Below are 19,567 nucleotides of genomic sequence, written 5' to 3' on the forward strand. Positions count from 1 at the left end.
TGCAGGGGCTCGAACTCATGAACCATGAGATCATGACCTGAACTGAGTCGGAAGCTTAACCAGCTGAGCCACCCAGGCCCCCCAAACATGGTACAACATGCCTCTGAAAAAGTGCCATAAGGAGCCCATGTGGAGATGTGCCCCTCAGTGACTGACCCAGAAGCCTCACCCTTGAGCCACAGGGCCTGCCGGTGCACCCAGAGCGGGAGGGTAACAGTGTGTGGGGCTTGGAGAGCCAGCAAAGCAAGGCATTTTGCCAAGGAACACACAGAAAAGGTGGACTGGGTTGAAGGAGGCAGGTTATGAGCAAGGGTAACGGAGGAAGGAAGTGATTGCAGAGGACAAAAGAAAGCAGTGTTCAGATGTAAAAAAAAAAAAAAAAAAAAAAAAAAAAAGTCCATTTATTTTTGCAAAACTCCAAATCCATTTTTTTATTTTTTTTATTTTTTTATTTTTTTCAATATATGAAGTTTATTGTCAAATTGGTTTCCATACAACACCCAGTGCTCATCCCAAAAGGTGCCCTCCTCAATACCCATCACCCACCCTCCCCTCCCTCCCACCCCCCATCAACCCTCAGTTTGTTCTCAGTTTTCAAGAGTCTCTTATGCTTCCAAATCCATTTAAAGATCACAACTGGCTTCTAAGCAAGGGTCTTGGTATATTAGTAACCATCAGATTAATGGTTGTATCACTAGCCAAGAATTTGATTTTTTTCCCCCTAATTAATGAGATGATTAACAACGGGTGAGCTCTGTCCTGTCTGAATTGGTGTGAAACCACACAGCAGGACATAAAAATAGGGCACATTGGTTTATTTGCTGATTTTTAAAGATGAACCAGAAATAATGAGGCTCCAGCTTGTGGTCCTATTGAAGGTTTTTCAACACCTGATAATGTTGACCAAAAAGTATATTCCAAACAGATTTTGTTGGGGGGGAGGACTTCACAGCTGTAATTCTGTGAACTGAAAATATGTCCAGCAGGGCCCTCTCTAATCGTGTCACCCTGCATGTGACTCATTCAATGCGTGGGTGAGAAGCCGACGCAGACATCTTGGTGGGAGATGTTAAAGCCACCTGTCTTCTTCCTCTCTCCTCTGCAGGCCTGTGATGGTGACCTGGGTTAGAGTCGATGACGAAATGCCTCAACACGCCGTCCTGTCCGGGCCCAACCTGTTCATCAATAACCTAAACAAAACAGATAATGGTACATACCGCTGTGAAGCTTCCAACATAGTGGGGAAAGCTCACTCGGATTATATGCTGTATGTTTACGGTACGTGCAAAGATAAAACACTCCTTCTACCAGACTCATTCACATGTAGCCGCTGCTTGCAGATCACTCTCAGAGCTTTTGGTCAAGTTGAAAACCGAAAGCCAGTGTGTTTTCTTCAAGAACTTAAAGAAGCCTGGCCTGAGGTGGAGCCCAGTGTCTCCACCTGGGAGGGAAGTGACTTTTCTTCTCTCCCCCTCTAATCGCGGGGCTTTCCTGCTAGATCACAGTCCCTGGTCATGCTGAGTAGGAAAGCTGTGTCCTCAGGCGCAAGCAATGGAGATGATGTTAGAAATAATGACTACAAAATTCAGCCTTGCCAATTAATGGCTATTTAGCTCAGAAAGTTTATTCCCAGTGGTATTTCCCTGTGAAACCTCAGCTAGGCTTTCTCCTGCTTTGATGAACACAAGTATCCTGTTTTCAGCATGAAGCTATTACATTCCGGAAGATGTCACAAGTCAGTAAATACTTGGGAAAAAAAATATATATAAGGTCCTTGGTAGCTACATAAACCACCAATAGCTACTCCTTTAGACACGAATGCATTTTTTTTTAATTTGTCTGTTTTCTGAATATCTTTTTACAGGATTATTAAAGCATATTATCATGAATTATGTTCTCTAACCCAGCAGATATTCATTGAACATCTATGTGGCAGGCATTTTAAACTTTTTCACATTTATAGCTTATTGTCCATTTTGTGTACGTTGAATATTCTCAACTTAGTTGAGGAATGCACTGCATTCCTCTAGTCTTAAGATGGCAAATTGAGTTTCTTCTGGCCAGTTGAAGTCTCTTGGTTGGTTTTATGCCGGGAAGCATAGTCATGAACTGACATGACCCGGAGTGAGTGACCATAGGCATGAAATTTTCAGTATATTATAAATCTATGGATATGTGTGTATGTTTCCTTCTCCATGTTAGCACGGTAAATAATCCAAGTGTAAGTATATGGGAATCTACACCTATACGCACACAACTATACCCACAGAATATTTATACCTTTATGTCCTAGAACCTGGCCACCTTCCTTACGAAGAAAGTAGGAGTCACTCCTTTTGAAGGCATAGAAGCATGCTTTATAACACATCAACACGGATGTGGCAATTTAATCCTTAACCTGTACTTGAGGTTTTGTTTGTTTGTTTGTTTTTCTCTTTCAACATAATGCAGAATTACAGGATCACATCCACTCACCTTATTTGTAGACTTCTGAGATTTCTTTTCTTTTGGACACTATACCCGTGTTGTCTGTGGTCCGCACTTGTAATGGCATCAGTCCTGCCCAGGGGTTAAGAGAGCCGAGGAGAGGGGATGGCTGTTCCTTTAGGTGCGAGGGGGTGCCACATGCCCTATTCTCAGTTGACGTTCCACGGAGCCACCTTGGTCCTCAGACTGTTCAGAGTCTGTTCGTGCAAAAGGGGAGTGGGAAGCATATCCCTCTCTTCTGCTTCCACACCCCTTCTGCTCTCTCTGCGTGAGGGTTTGAGCCTCCTGCAAGTCCCCTCCGATGCCACTCCCAGGTTTATAGTGAGCAAAAACCAGTGGCAAATTTCCCTCTGGTCTATGGTTTGCTTCCTGGACTCAGAAGACTAAGTTATTTGGAAAAGCAATTCTGATTTAATGTACCTGCTGTTCCCACATCTCAAGATAAGGAACATTTTGTGGATTTCATGGACTGCAGATATAGTTGAATAATTTTGGATACCAGCTTCTGGCTGGCATTTGTCGAGCACCCACTTTGTCCCACTGTTTCATGTGCATGACCACCTCTAATCTCCACAGTAACGTCAGGAGGTAACAAGATCCTCATCCTATTTTACAGATGGCAGATGAAGCTTAGAAAGATCACATAAGCTGCCCAAGTTCCCAGGGTTGCTAACTATGTTTCAGAGCCACGATACTTCGACTGCCAAGTCTTCAGGGACATTTGTGTCTTTCTTTGTAGTTCCTCTTATTCTCACTGCTTCCCAGTAGAACGCTCCCCTCCAACATAAGACTGTTTTTGAGAATTTACTCTCTGGGCTAGAGTGCGTTTCTGAAAGCCAGGAAACATAGCGACCTACCTGTTTAGGTGAGCACATACACACACACACACACACACACACACACACACACACACACACACCTCCCGGGCACGTTATGCTCCTGCGTCCCTCAGTCTAAGCTAGTAGCACTGCTCGGCATGGCGGGCTAGACTACCAACCTGAGGTGTTGCTAGTCTATTAATAAAATGTTCTAGCAATTTGGGAAGATTGCGAGTAGCTCCTCTTTTCAAAGGTGATTTCTCATACTACCAGGGTAATTTTCAAAGTACCTTATGAACTAAGCATTAACGTGCCTTTAAAATGTTTAATTCTCTGGAAGTAGCTTCTATACTTGGAGAATCTAGGTGGTTAGTGCCTGAGTCCCATTTGGTTTGGTTCTTTTAGCCTCGATGTGTCAAACACAGCTCATTAGCTCCAACTCGGTATTTTCTTAAATAGTGGCCTGTCGTTGCTCTTATTGCTAGAAACGATCTGAGCAATGAGGTTCTCGCTGTTAACGGGTCACTTGAGCCAGATGTGAAGGACAACAGTTACCCCAGTAGTGATGAAAATAATTGGAAGTGTGTGATTTTCACAAAATGAAAGGGACCCGTGACCTTTTTTCTGAAGTCTCTGCCCTTGTTAGTCTGGCCCACCCCTCGTTCATAATCGTATTTTCAAAATCATATTTCAAAACCGGGCCTCCGGGTCCCCTTTGATTGCATTGTGGATATCACACGTTCTGTGCCAATACTTAGAAAGGTAGGTACAGAAATAGCATTAGAGTGTATCAGGGGAAGTCTCTCGGGTACAGATGTTCCTTTTCAGGTGATAAGTACTGTAATTGAACCAGAACAGAAGAAGCGCATTAGCTGCCCCCATGCTGGGCAGCAGGCACGTCCCTGGGTACAGTTGAGGTGGGTAGGAGAAGGCACAGGATGTCTTCAGAGCTCGGCTCGGGGGCCAGCGCACCTCACTCATCTGTATCTGTCCCAGTGCCTACAGCAAGGGGTGGGTGCGTCCAAATGATCTGCTAGGTCACAGAATGCTTCCTTACCTGGGGCCTCCATAAGAAAGTGTCCAAGGAGCAAGACGACATTCTGCCTGTTTGTCTACAAGGGTAGTTTGAAACCACTAATTTAATCATCAGCCTGCTTCTTGGAGGAGGATGAGATTTGATATTATTTGTTTTTTAATGAATTCCTTTTTGGACTCGTGGGTGAGGCTGCTTTTACACTGCCCGTGTCCCCACCTTAAATGAGCAAAGTCTCCCATAGAACAGAACACTTTGCTGCTGAGTCCTCCCTAACACATTCATACATTGCGCGTGCGTGAGAGAAGTTGGCGAGGAAAATTAAAACCCCAGATTATTGATCAGTAGTAGGAATCATTTTAAGCAGACCTTACAATCAGGCACCAAGATAGTGTTTTCACAAACTTTCAGGAAGTTGTAGCAAAGCCAATAAAGGTGCAGTATATAATTAAAGTTTTGATGTATTAATTAGACAATCTGAGAGCTCTCTTGGAGATAAAAGGACACCAGATGTGTCAGGGAGAAAAAGTTGACGTGCTTTAGATAAAATTTAAAATCAAAAGCCTTCAAATCGTCTTATGCGCTATTATAGCAGAATGATTGCTTAGTTCAAAGTCTTGCTGACAATTTAACACATTCAGTTTGATCATTTGTGCTTAGGATTTTCTTTTTTCTCTTTCATATTTGCCCTTCCCCTGTCCCCCAAATAATTTTTGAGCTGATACAAGAATATACAGTGTAGCAAACATCTGACGGAGGATCCCCTATGGGATTCCTGGCTCTGAGGGTCAAGCCTCGTTCATACCTTGTTCCCTTGTTTACAAGATGGAAGACGGTCTTTTGGTTTTATCGCCACCTTCCGCTTTAGGTCAGGCTTTCAACGGGAGCAAAGGCAACTAACGTATTAATATTTATAAGTTGTAAAATTTATTGACTTTTAAAAAATAAAATCTCGGTAAAATCTCACATGCCTGGAACTTGATATTTAGCGGTGACATTCTGTCTTCTTTGTATTTATTACAAGTGTATAGAAGTAGTTTTCCTTCCTGCTGGGATGTATTGATGGGGAATAATGAAGTTAGCCGTCATGGAGAGCAGGGGAGCGGGAACACGCTCATCCTTGGCCGATGGGAGCCCTTTAGAATGGCACCACCCCTCCTCCTTTCTCCCATCTGCGAGAGTATAAAACGAAATGACAGTCGCTGTACCCTCTCGGGGGCGGGGCTGGCTTAAGCTCACCTTTGAAATCAGACTGGGGTGGGGGTGTCCTGGTTTGACTTCTCCTCCCTTCTCTCCTTCACATCTCCTCATCCCTAGTTCGCTTCATTAATGCAAATCTCTTTTCTTCTTGTCTTAGTTTTTCCATTTAAGGTTTTGGGTTAGGATTACAGGACACAACTCTTTGGGGGAAGGCGGGGAAGGGAGGCTTTTGGCCGCAGAGGGGGAAGTCATCAGACAAACATCTCAGTGTCCTCATGCCTTCGTTTTGTCATTACTGATCATTGTTGTGTTCAGCACTGTGGGTTTGATTTTCCTTTTTTTTTTTTTATCCAGATCCCCCCACAACTCTCCCTCCCACCACCACCACCACCACCACCACCACCACCACCACCACCATCCTTACCATCATCACAGGTACGGTACCTTCATTACCACTGGAAATGTCCTGAATGTATATTGTCTTTCTGGTATGTATGCAGAGAAGGCTAACAGTTCCCTTTGAATCCTCGGAATTTAACCGTTCCTTTATTTTGGGACTTCAGAGGCGTTAGAGACTTTACTCTTATGTTGACTCCTAAGGACCTCAGAAAATCTTCAACATCCAGGCCTTTAACAGTAGATGACATATTTTGCAGCTTGTGCCTAAGAGAATTCTCTTTTCCAGCATCCCCGTTCAAAGCAAAACGCTAGGGAACATAGCAGCCTGGCTATTAGAGAACATGCCGGTAGCTTAGGCGTAGCCATGGTTGATGAAATGGTAAGTATTCTGGCTTTGGATCTTCTCCTTGTCTTCATTCCATCGTTCGTTCGTACGAAAGAAAATACACACCCTTTAGCATGCCCCTGCGGGCTGTGTTCCTAAATGTATCGCCCTCCTTCCTGCCCCAGACAGTATCTGCTGACAGTGTTACTACCTGTTTGTGTTGCCTGGGTCAGGAGGTCAGAGGGGCGTCACTGTCTTCTCCGTGCCGGGCACCCACGTACCCCTTGCTGCCCTCCGTTAACTGTTGGAGGGGCGGAAGAGGCGGCCACAGCTGCTGTAACTCTGTGGCTTTGTCTTGGTGGACTGTCTGAAACTCTCCAAAATGCGTTTCACTGTCTCCTGTGTCTGCCGACCACCAAGGGAGAGGGTATGCGATGCATCCCTTTCTGATACCCAGCGGCTCTCCTCCTTGCTTGAGGGGGCTCGTCTGGGAGCCTTGATGCTTCTCCCGCCTGCTACGCTGGGAAAGGTCATGGCTGCATCACGTCTACTAGATGTGTAGGATTTCCTTAGGCAAGGACTCCCCGAACCACTGTTTACAGGTACCTCCTCCAGAACACGTAAAGGTAGTTATTCTGCGAGGAAAAAAATAATAATAATAACCTCTTTAGAAGACAGCTTTCCCGCTTCATTCCATTACCCGCAGACACTGCCAGGTCTCTGAGCCACGTGCCCCAGGATACAGTCGTATCACAGGACTTCTTCTAAACCACTGAATGTTGAAGTCATCGTTCTCTGTGTGTAGGCCCTCTTTACCACCCGAGATCGGGCAGCCATCCTTGATACTGACTTTCTGGAGATGTGTTTGGTTTTCATGGGAGTCGGTGAGACAGGCGTGACAAAAATCCAGAGTGTTCCGTGGAAGAGGAGGTTCATGAAGTAGGACGATAGATCACCTGATCTCATTTTCTTCACTTTCTCTAACCTTCACAGTGGGACAAAGAGAACCTTAAAAAAAAAGCCACTAGCGAGGGTTTTTCTGAAGGTCAATTATGAAAACATCAGTGCCTGCACTTCACTTAAAATCTTCTGAAAATCCATCAGTTGGTTTTTGTGTCTCACTCTAAACTCCGCTCCACCCAGGCTGCTTCCTAAATTCCGTTCAGTGTCTATTTGTTTCCCTTCTTCCACGTCCTTCTTTCTGCCGCTTGGTCACATGGCGCATAGACTCCTCCCACTTTCTGTCTCATTCCTAAACACAGCAAAGCTGCTCCTGCCTAACTGGTTCCAGGTCAGCCAGGCTATCAACTTCCCAGGAGCTAGGTTTTTACCTTTCGTGATCTCTTGCCCCTTATCCAGGTTGTAAACTGAATTGGGCCAGAGCTCTTAATGGCAGGTTTCCTTGAAATTTCCCATGAACGGCCCTTTGGATGTCCGTGTGAATTACACCTCCACCCACCACTGTCCTTTGCAACTAGTCTGTTCATCTTTGCAGAAGGGGCCCAGGGATCAGTCAGCCCTTATTACCTCTCGTTGTTGTAGAAGGTTCCGTCTAGGTGGCTAGCCAGGTCTGTATTGCAAGGCAGTGGAGGTCTTACTCACTCTGCAGAAATACCCCATTTCTCCATTACATGGAACAATGCTTTTCATTTGTGGCTAGCCTCTCGCTAGCTTAGGCTGGTTTGGGTTTTTGGTTTGTTTTTGTTTTGTTTTTTAAGACCTTTCTTAGCGCCCCTGAACTACCCCGCCCCCCCACTCACAGCTTTAATTTTTCACCCCAGAGTAAAGCTAATCTTGTGTCTTTCAACAGCTGCAACTCTCTGTGATCACTGTTCCAACCACAGAGACTCTGGTCAAGAGGAAATTTTAAAAACAAACAATGCTGCATTTCTGTCCATATAGAAATTGCCTTTACATACGGGCTTGTCTTTGCTTCTGTCTCTCTCTGCTCCCGGCCTCGGGTCTCCCCGTGATGCATGATGATCTCGTAGATGTGCCTTAGCCTTTCAACGTTAGCGTTTGAACCCTCTCTACACACAAAAGGCATCTGTGGTAATGAGCACCCAGATTCTTGTTGGCATACCCAAGAATAAAGTAAAATTGCCACTCGTACAGCATTGTAGAATCCGTTGCCTTAACGGATGTGATCGTATGGGCTTCCTGCGTCTTAACAAGCAGTGTTACATATATTTATCTTGCCCAGAAAGTACACTTGTGGAATTTAACATTTGCTCCTTACTTCAAACAGACTAAAGGTTATGGAGCTGAATGATTGTGTGTCCCATTTTAAAGGTCCAGGCTATCCCTGAGATTAAGGTTGGTTCCTAAAAAATCTTCCAGACTGGATCTTGACAAATGGATAGCTAAATTAATTTGCACTCTTCTCTCTTGCACTGTTTGCTGCATTACAGCCCCCGTTAGCCTTAAAAGCTGCAACAGCTAAATCCAGTGACAGGAACATACATAAAGCCTGAGAAAGAAAGAATGGAAGGAAGGAAGGAAGGAAGGAAGGAAGGAAGGAAGGAAGGAAGGAGAAAAAAAAAGAAAAGAAAGAAAGAAAGAAAGAAAGAAAGAAAGAAAGAGAGAGAGAGAGAAAGAGGCAGCCCACAGCCATCCATTTCTTTCTTCCCACTCAGATGCGATAACTGAAACCCATTGCCCAGGTCAGAGTTTCATTACAAGAAAATGTACGAATGCAATAGAAAAATATTTTTAAACTCGAAGGGCATAGTTGATTTCTGATTTCTCTGAAAGGAAGTGTTCTGTGTTACTTTGTACCTTCCATAAGCAGGATATCGAATTGCTCCCCTTGTCAGGGAGGCAGACTGCCACTGAGTCCTCCAGTCGCCCGACTCCCTCAGAAGCACATTAAAGCTTCATCCTGGGGACCCTTGAAAGCAAGAAATTGTGAGCCCAATCCGATGTGCTGGTGCCACCTAGAGTCCTAGACCTGGCGGGGTGGTGGAGGGGGAAGAGCTGGGCGTCTCTGTCCCGTGCATTCTGTGTGGAGTCGGTCTCCTGACCTTTGTGTGAAGGCTCACATCTAGCGGTAGCTTTCTCTCGGGAGGACTTTTTGAAGGCTCTAGAGTCCTGAAAGGAATATTTGATGTCAACTTGCCACATTGACCTTGTTGCAGCCTTACAACTATTAGGCCTTTAGTATCATTAGAATCCCTTTCTAAATAAAAAACCATTAGAGGGACCCAACTGAAATGGGAGCCATCCAGAGTCTCATTGTGGTTTGCCCTGAGTTTCTTCTCTGTCTCTTCCATCCCATGCACATTGACATTCCGACCATATACTTCTGTTTCAACTGTTGCTATTGGTAAGCCCCCACTTCCTTTTTTTTTTCTTTTCCTTTTTTTTTTAATATCATGCCAAGTTGCCCACGTAGTTTAATTCATGAAGATATATGCTGTAATATTGAAGAGCAAACTGCATAATCTAAATTGTCCCTGGAGTCCTCTGTTAAAATACAGAGACAGCCAGACCATTACCCAGGGTCAGAGTCCTTCATGCAGATTTCCCTCCTAAATTAAAATCAAAGAAAAACCTACCACCCTACTGGGGGACTGAGGTGGGGGGGGTGGTTTGTTTTATTTTATTTTGTTTTGAATTTTCTTTGAAGTTAGTTGACTTTGCGTATGAGATGTATGTAGAATTACCTATTTCTGGGGTGACAGATTTTGCTCCTGTCCAACAGTTGGATCCAACTTTTCCCTATAGTCAACTTAGTAAAATATTTTGTGTTTCCCTCCCAAGATAATGTGGATGTTGTACTGTCTCTGCCCAGTTGCATCCGGAGTTAGTTGCTTAACGAGGAATGTACCTTAGACCGCACTCAGCACTGTTTTAAACACCCTAGCAGCTTAAGTAGGAAATTCAGGCCCAGGGGGAGTTCAACATGCAGGTCATACTATACATGTGACTGTCATAAATTAAAACACTAAAATCACTTTAGAATAAGAAATGAATAGCTATAGGGCCAAATCCTGAAACACATTTAGAAATCCTTTCACAGGCATGAAATAGGTCATCTCTAAATGAGTATTTCTCTTTTTAAAAGTATGTATCCAATGAAGTGTTTTGTGTTTCTTGGAAAAGAAAACAGCAAGGCTTTTCTTACGGGTGTCTAAGCACTCAAAACCCAGTATACCTTGGAGAAAGTGGGTCCCAACCCCCGGCTCACGTTATTTAGGCTTTCATAGTCTCATGTCGTCAGCCATTGTGTGTGTAAAGTGTATCCAATCACAATAAAGGAGAGTCCAGCCATAGTTCACAGAGTATGCCAAGCGAGGGAAGTCCAACACCATAGCACATGTTTTCGGCGTCTTACATACAAAGGAAAGAAGTACACCTGTGCTTAAGACAGAGTTACGGTCGAGAGCCTTGCTTCATGTAACGCTGCTGTTCTCCAGGGTCTTGGTTTAATGATTCCTACTCTGTGCTAGGGGTATGTGGGTTATATATATCACTCTGTGATATTTGCGTGGTGCGAGGGGTATACACTTAGCTGCTTTTAGGCATTCATTCATCAAATAGCAAGCCCCCGTAATATGGACAGCTTCATGCTGGTGCCTGTGGAGACAGAAAATTCCTTGAACCCCTTAAAATATGGCACTGGGAATAGGTTGTACACACTAGAAGTCAATTACAGGAGGTACTATGCAGTAAGGGCTGACTCGGTGGCATGGGCAGAGGAGCAAGGAGGGCATCACAGGACAATTAGTTCCGTCTGCCATCAGGGACTGGGTAGAATGTGGATAAGATAGGGTGGCATTTTAGAAATTAAGCACCAAGGCCCAACTTTACTTCAAGCATCTGTGTTCAGTGTGTGTGTGTACGTTGTGTGTATTTATGTCCCAGGCATGTATCACACCACCATTGCTAGGAAATACACACTTTTCATTCTAGAATGTTTACTAACTTACCTTTTTTCTAGAGTTGGCATCTACTCCATTAAGACTGTTTGTCACTCCTCATTTATTGAATGCGTATTGAGTGTTACTGATAGGCCAGGATGCGTGGTAACAAGAATCTTTTTTTTTAATGTTTATTTATTTTTGAGAGAGAGACAGAGAGAGAGAGAGAGAGAGAGAGCAAGAGTGGGGGAGGGACAGAGAGAGAGGGGGTGACAGACTCCGAAGCAGGATCCAGGCCAGCTGTCAGCCCAGAGCCCAAAGCGGGACTCGAACTCATGAGCCATGAGATCATGACCCGAGCCGAAGTCGGATGCATAACCAACTCAGCCATCTAGGTGCCCAAATAAGAATCTTATTAGGTGCTACCAAATATGAAGGAGACATCTTTGTAATGAGCCATCTTGTCAAGTTTTTGCCCCAAAATTGCGTGGCCATTTTTTTTTCATACTGTCTCCAGTGTGTAGATTTTTATTTTGCTGGCAAGTATAAGCCTATATTACAAATAGCATCATAACCAGCCAATTTTGTCTTTTAATTTTTTTAATGTTTATTTATTTTTGAGAGAGAGCCAGAGAAAGAGGGAGACACAGAATTAGAGCTGTCAGCAAAGAGCCCAACGCGGGGCTTGAACCCATGAACTACGAGATTACGACCTGAGCCGAAGTTGAATGCTTAACCTGCTGAGCCACCCAGGCGCCCCAGCCAGCCAGTTTTTGACCCACACTGATTTAGGAGGGAATAAAAACAGTTAGAATACTCTACTGATGAAGGTCACCTGATTCTGCCTTTTAAAAAAAAAAGGCCTGAGAGATAGGAACTGAGGGTTATTTTTCTATTGCTTCTATCATCATTTCCATACTTTCATGTTCCTTGTTTAAAAATAATCCAAGAGATTATTTATCCACAGTGCAGAAAACTAGCCTCAAACACATGGGTTTCTCAGGCTTAGAAAGTGACGGTTGGATCCGTCTTGGTTGGAAAGGTAGGACTTAGAAGGAACCAGCCCTCCAGCACGTAAGCAGAGAAGACTAGAAGTGACTCTTTCTAGAGCCCTTTCCCTCTGCACCGTCACCTCCCTTGCAGTGCCCCTTCCGTCCCTCTCCTCACCTGTGCCTTCCCCCTCTCTGCCCCTCCTGCCCAGCCATCACCCACACCAGGGCAGAGGAGTTGTTTCCTTGTGAGAGGAGACCACTGTACAAGATCCTATGATTTTCAGAACATCTGGTTTGCAAATGAAAAGATCTCAGGGGCATAGCAGCAGTAGTGAACGATTCTGAACAAAACTTGAAATTGCTTAACAAAAAAACCAGTCCACTCCCCATCCAGCTGTTCTATGGAAGGAGCGGAGGGTGACTTTAAGAAGGAAGAGAGTTTTATCGTGACTCTCCTATCTGGACCTTTGTAGCTTCCAGTGTGTTCCTGTCCCCTTTCTCCCGGCCCTCAGAAATGGGAGTTTAATTAAAGCCTAACATAGTTGGAAAGAAAATTGACCAGGAATCCGGTAGAAAATAAATTTCGAAGTTTAATTTTCCAGCACGTATTTTTGCTTTCAATAGATTTCAAATAAGTCAGAAATAAATAAAGAAAAGAATTTTTTAAAATACCATATATTTAATATATATTGGCCAGCAGAACACAACTATGAAAATAAAATTGTCAGGGGAATTCTTTGCCTGCCCTAGTGTCTAGATTTAAAGCAGCCCCGTAACACAAACTGAAGGGGAATTCAATTAAGAAAACCCATTGGCTCCTTATTGACTTTAGTTAAGAAAATAAACTGGGGGAAAGTGTATTAAATATGTCTGGACTGCTTAGTATGCTTTCATTTAAGCTTATGACAATCAAAATGGGAAAATTTAAATTCTTTACAATTAAACTCTGCTTTTGAACAGATTGGGTTCTCTGGGTTATTACCCCGTGTATTTTTTAACATATACCCGACTCACACACATACCCCAAAATGCAGTCTTGCAGGGAATCTGTGCATTGTAACGCAGGAGGACTACAGAGCAATTGGAGAAGAGAAAGTATTTAAGGTTGTGAATTTAATTTTGTTCTAGGATTTTCATTTTCATTTATGGCACCCGTTGTGTTTGAGACCATGGACTAATTTATGGATTAGTTTTAAACCCCCAGTCTGTCACACTCAATGAACAATTCTAAGTTGGAGAGAATCCATATGAAAGGATTAGAATGTGCCACAGTGGAGCTTACACATGACTGTTTCAACTAAATATTGCCCAGCTGCCTCTCATGCAGCAATTTTTTTTTTTTTTTTTTTGCTACTTGGTTAAATGGCTACTGTCTCTAATCTCACACATTGTCAGAGCCTTTCCATTTTGTAAGTATCTTACACTGCCACATGAAATATGGGTGATGTTTAATTTATTCAAGATAAGGTGCCATAAACTGTGTGTATGGCTGGGGGACCGAGAAGTCAATATTTAGTGAAATGCGCATCTTTCAAATAGCACAGGGCCTGCCCTTGGCCACCTTGTTTGATTATACTCATAAAGCAGCTAGAGAATGACTGTTAAGGCCGTACACACTTAGTGGGTTTGCAAAACCACGGGATTGGTTGTTGTTGTTGACCATTTAAAATAAGCGTCCAATACATTTGCCCTTCTTGTAATTAAAATTAAAATAGGGACAGAAGCTCAGCAAGGCCTTTTCAGGTTCATAACCCTATGCCACCGAGAGCCCAACTCAACTCTTTGTGACCTCTTTTTCCCCGGGGCCTAGCTCAGAGATTAGTTTCTTAAAGGCAAAATGAAGTTTAAAGAAGTCTTCGTTGGGACAATTAGGAGCTGTCATTTTTCAAGTGAAGCGCAGCATTGCTGACGTGCATTGGAAGGTTACCGCTCGCATTTTGCCCATACCCTCAGAATGCTGTCCGACGACAGAGTGACCCCACAAGCTGATTCACAGGGGCCAGCCCACACGTCTCAGCAGCCTTCTGATGGAGACGCCCCTAATAAATCCTACCTCACGGAGCCACACTTGCTTCAGAGCCAGGGTGTCTGTGGTTTCTGCACGAAGTCATAATGCAATTATGAAGGAGAATTAGATTCTGCGACAGTGCTCTCCTGCAGGGAGCACAAAGTCACTTCTGAAGAAGAGGGTTTTTTTGCTTTTTTTTTTTTTTTTCATTCTTTACTCGAAACCGCCTCTGTTCACATAGCGCACCAGGTGCTCTCAGAGAATTAGAATCAGTGCGCCCCCCGACACACCCTCAAACCTTGCTTGAACTCTGTGGCCAGCCTGTGTGTCTGCTCTATTCTCCTGCTCCGTTGCTGACCATGACTTTGCCATTTCCAGCCGCAGTGACTGTGTGGTTTGACGTGAACGTGTGTTTGCTTTGAACCGTCCTCGAAGGTGTTTCTTCCCCCTCCCGGCATTCTTTTTTCCTCCCCGTTTGGGTGCAATTGATGGATTTCCCATCCCCAGAATGGGAAAGCAAGCTGCACTGTGGACTTTTCTCCTTTATTTTCTAGTACCCACAGAGAAGCCTACGCCCAGGTTCACTCAGGTTAATTTCGTGATAAAGCGGACAGTGTTGGGATGTAGGAAACAGTAAATCGAGGAGTCACTGGTTAATGCAGAGCTACGATTTTTAGGGCTCTAACCTTTAGGATTTACTCCACCTCCTTTCTTTCAGTCTATGCTAATTGTTCACCTGCTAAAAGATAAAGCGTATGAGAAAATGCTGCTATAAAAATAAGCCAAAGTGTTTATTGTTTTGTTTTGTTTTTTTAATTTTGGAAAGGAGCCAATGCCTACCCATAAAATGTATTAACCTGCATATAAATGTTTCTGTACAAATGTGCATTTGATGTTGCCCCTGAAATTGAAAACACCTCAAACTAAAGCTTGACTTGAATGTTTCAAGTAAGGAGATGTGTCAGCTGCATCATGACAGTCTGGTATAGCGATGTTTCAACTGTACAATTCTTGGTATTGTTTTTTACTGCTATTTTATGCACACAGACTTGACTTGTAAGTAAGTATTGTGTTCTTATGCGGTGTATTTTATGTCTTTCTTTCCTTCATCTAATCTTCAGAAACTCAGCTATAAGTTACATTAAGCTGCAGTGGCTTCTCAGACTGCTGGTTAATTCTGGCTCCTTAGAAGGGCTGCAAGTTTTTGATGGTATAGGGTCCCAAGGAAAGCATGCAACTGAAGAGGAACACTGGTGTGAATTCATGGGTCAAATTTGCAAACTAGAAGCACCAGGCTCATATGACCAAAAAAAAAAAAAAAAAAAAAAAAAAGTTGGCATCCCAGTGCATTTAAACATTGCCTGTGTCATGTCTGGAAGAGTCTTTTGGAGTCTCTAGAATTCATAAAAATAATTACCAGCTTAAGTAGCTGCGTTATATGAGAGAAAGAGGAAAAAAAAAAAAAAGGACAGGTAACTGCCTACAGTTTTAACCAAGAACACCGCCCCAGCTAGAGATGATGAGCTGCTGTGCCTGTATCACCGCCCTTTTCAGGCCAGAAGAGGATAGTGGAAGGAAACATACTGGAGATGTATAGAGCTGAACACGGAAGTGCGGCCAGATGGGTTGACTTTGGAATTGAGTTGGCCATGGGAGTGGTGTTTAAGAAAAAAAAAAAAAAAGAAAAGAAAAAGACTGGAAAAAAATGTCATCGTGCATTTTGTTAGACATTTATCCCACTATCCCTCTAGCCAAAAATAAAAAGGAAATTTCTTGAGCCCCTTGAGCAGTTTTCCTATGAAGAGGAGCCAGGACAGCAGGCCTGGTTTGAAGCCTAGCAGGAGGAGGAGGAAACTCGAACAGCATGGGAAATAGAAGAAGAGACAGACCACATCCTCTTCCCCAGCAAGGGCGTCTGGAAGCGAAAAAGTGAACGTGCCGTCTCGTGCTGCCGCCGTGAAGGCAGGGCTCCTGGCAGCTCACCACAACTATTGCGCTTCTGAACTGTGAACACGGGGACAGCTGGGTCCTTTAATTTGTGGAACGTCACATGATCAAAAGTGGCGTTTGGCAAATGGTGTGGACGTGGCCATTTCCCTGACCGTCTTCTGCTCATAGGCTGTACGACAGCAAGAACTGCAGAGTGAAGAATGGATCCGTGGTGGGTCGTGGCGGCAGGGGGGGCGGGGTGTGTACCGAAACTTACCCGGAAACCTTTAATATGTTCATTCCCATGGCCTCCCAGTTAACTGAACTTTCCCGCTGAACCCTGCTGGAATAACACGCGGGATGGAAACCTTGAGCTCATGTGTTCGTCTACCGGCATCTACCAGCCTCACAAGGATCCTGAAAGTGTGATTGATACGGTGATGCCTAATTGGCAGGCACGAAGCCAAGTGCCTGCGTGGGCTGGCTTAAAACAAAGGCAATGTTTGAATGTATGAATCCATTGTTCGGCCAGCCTTCCGACTGGGCTCTTCTGTCACAGTCCTGAGCCTTGATGCGTTAAGAGTTTGCACTGGTGTTTCTCCTCACTCTGCATGTTCCCCTGACTATTGACTAGCCAGTAGATGTGTCCCGGCAAGACCCCCAGAACCAAAGAATTGACTGTTTTCCTCACTGGCTCGCAGCTTTGAGCTGAAGGCATGTCTTAAAACAGTGCAACTCACTTCAAATGCTTTTTGCTTTTCATTTATTATTGCTTGTCACGCGATGTTCTTTGAAAGCTTGCTCATATATTATCTGTTCCATTTTTTTTCCATTTTCCCTTTTTTTGCATGCCGTTCCTCCTGTTTCCTCCCTTCCTCCAATCCTCTGTTCCCGTCTGTAGACACAGCAGCGACGACAGAGCCCGCAGTTCACGGTTGGTATCACATTACTGTTTATCTACTTTCTCAGCGCTGCTGAGAGGCAAGGCAAGCCTGGGAAAAAGAGAAATGCAGTCTTCAAGGGAAATCGTGTTTCAAGTAGACTGATCTCATAAATATACTATAATTTTTTAAGGCTTGAAAGGATGTCGGGTCTTGTCATTTCTGTTGTGAGTTCAGCAGCCGGTGGTGACAGAGGCGAGGTAGCCGCCTCACTGGCTGGGACGCAGGTCATGGCCCTTGTTGATAGAACTCCAGGCAGACACCAAAATACAAGGGACTCCAAAAACAAATACTTGCCTGAAAATCACAGCCTCTGGTTTAAAGACCCAATTGCTTTCTTCATTTATAGGCTAGAATCCCAGGTACACTTGGAAGAGGGGTCGTTCGGATCCCTTACTAGTTGAGGCTGAAGGACAGGTGAGAACAGAAGAGTCCCATTTAAATTCATGAGGTCATCACTCTTCTCTTAATTATGTTCCCAATCCCGTTTGCCTCTGCAAACCACTGCCAGTTCGCTCTCAATCTCTGTGCGTGCGTGAAGGTTTACGCTATTTACACCAGCATTTGGCAGGATCCCTCTCCGGACCAAGAATGACACCATATATAAGTTTTAGCAGCATTAAGTAGGACTCGACAAAATCATTTGTGTACAGGCAGCTTGTAGGCAAAATACTAAAAAGTTGGTTAAGGATTTAACCAAAAAGTGGTTTAAAAAAAAAAAAAAAAAAAAGGCCACCGGGCTATCCTTTTCACAACTTCATCCTACCTTACAAAGTTGGAATAAGTTCATTAACTTTTCTGTGTCTCTTCAGTCAGAAAATTAGAATTATGTTTCATCTGTATATGACTTTATTTCTTAACTCTCAACCCTGGTGATGTTGTGCTTAGAGAAAGATACGTTAGTTAAAAATTGGGCAGAATTTTAATAATTGAGTTCCAGGGAATTTTTTGGTAAAGGGCCTATTTAAATCACTTTGCATGTTGTACAGTGTTGGGACGCATCGTTTAAGTGCCTAGAGGTGATCAGCCAACACTTTACTGTTCATGCACCTTTAGCAAAGCATCTCTTCCTAGCGCAGACTGACTTCCTTAAAACAGACCTACGTTTGAGGACTTGTCAGTTGGAAATCTCTAAGCAAAACCTGTCCTGGGTGAGCTGTCCCTGAAGGTCAGGCCTTGACGCTTGGCACATTGCCCCCGTATTTGTGCTTTGTGACGAGGAATCCCAAGAAAGCAGAATGAACTTAGGTATGAAGAGCAGTAAATCCCTCCCGGCTCCCTGCCCACCTCACCTGGCCCTCTCCTGTCGTTGGCACAAAGGGAAAAATTAAAGGGCCAGTTACACTGACAATCGGGAGAAGTCAGTTAGGTATAAAGCTCCCATTTTCTAAGGTAATGCCCCATAGTGCTTGCTACGGCTCAGGCACTGTGCTCCATTAAGCTTGGTTATTTGTAGGTTTCGTCATTAATTGAGCACTTCCTGACTGTTATCGATTAGTCTCAGAGCTTTAAGGCTATTTTAATGTCGTTCAGGAGATTTTGTTCTATTCTTTTTAAGATGCTTTAAGTTCTGAGCTTCCTATAATTGACTCCAGGGTCAAATGTAACCATGAGATTCTGGAATTGTGTGAGATCTTTGAAGAAATATTGATCATTTATCTCCTAAGACTCCAGAGTTCTATTTGCTAGGTCCCTTCAGTAAAACCTGTGTACTTATGTGAATCTAATGGATGTAGGTCTTGGAGTCGGGTGAGGTATTCCAAGTAGGAAATCTGTTCCCTGACCTGAAAAATGAGAAGTTAGCTTAGGGGCCAGTCTTGGTCTAGGGCACGGTTTTTGATTAGGTCTTTCTGTCTAGAAAGAAAGTGATGGTGATTTCTTTTTGTGGTATAACAAAGAGACACTTGGAATAAGACTTTATAGCATTCCTGTGGCAGGAAACAGAGAAGCAACCACTGCCTTATTAGTTCAAGGACAGTGTTCAAGCCAGCAATACACCAGTAGGATGTTGTTCACTGGCTGGCAGTACATGGGAAACAACCTAGAGCCAAGAAATCTTGGGGAGAAAAAAAAGCAATGGCCACACACACACACACACACACACAGTTCCTTAACGGCAGAAGGAGAGAAGTGATAGCCCAGGTTGGTCCCTGTTTGATACATTTATAAACACATTCTCCTGACTTGTCTAAAGTCCTGACAGCATCCTCACCAAGAGGTCCTACCACCATCTCGAACAGCATACCCTCCAGTCTACCGCAAGAAGCTGTAATGAAAGCAACAGTAATATCTAGAATTTTACTTGGCGGAGGGAAGACCCATCTTCAGGTTAGTCGTCAACGGGGGTAGAATACGATGGAAACTACAAAGCAAGGGGACCAGGTTTCCAGAGAGATAAAGATCTGGAACTGACTGTAATTGAGTGCCTTGTGGCTAAAACCCAACTTCTTCAGTACAGCAACCATTTGATTTCGATTCACTTGAGAGTAACCTTGAGATGTTCACGATAGAGATCCGGGCCTAGAAAAATGTCATGGTCTGAGAACTTGGCAACTTAAATGACAAGACGTATT

At 43.9% G+C, this 19,567-nt stretch overlaps 1 protein-coding gene across 6 annotated transcripts in view; it reads left to right on the forward strand.

Annotated features, from left to right (window-relative positions):
• CADM1 (cell adhesion molecule 1) overlaps positions 1 to 19,567 on the forward strand; it is a 329,295-nt gene that overhangs the window by 288,229 nt on the left and 21,499 nt on the right. For 2 of the 6 annotated variants that reach the window (XM_060604800.3, XM_060604801.3), the window contains exons 7-9: positions 1,106 to 1,278; positions 5,893 to 5,973; positions 16,955 to 16,987. In XM_060604800.3, the coding sequence (XP_060460783.1) occupies positions 1,106 to 1,278; positions 5,893 to 5,973; positions 16,955 to 16,987 (287 nt within the window). The remainder of the gene's footprint in view (positions 1 to 1,105; positions 1,279 to 5,892; positions 5,974 to 16,954; positions 16,988 to 19,567) is intronic. The other 4 variants (XM_060604802.3, XM_060604805.3, XM_060604803.3 and 1 more) reach the window with 3 other exon arrangements.

The sequence above is a fragment of the Panthera onca genome, chromosome D1 (genome assembly GCF_046562875.1).
Source record: "Panthera onca isolate mPanOnc1 chromosome D1, mPanOnc1 haplotype 2, whole genome shotgun sequence".
Lineage (NCBI taxonomy): Eukaryota > Metazoa > Chordata > Mammalia > Carnivora > Felidae > Panthera > Panthera onca.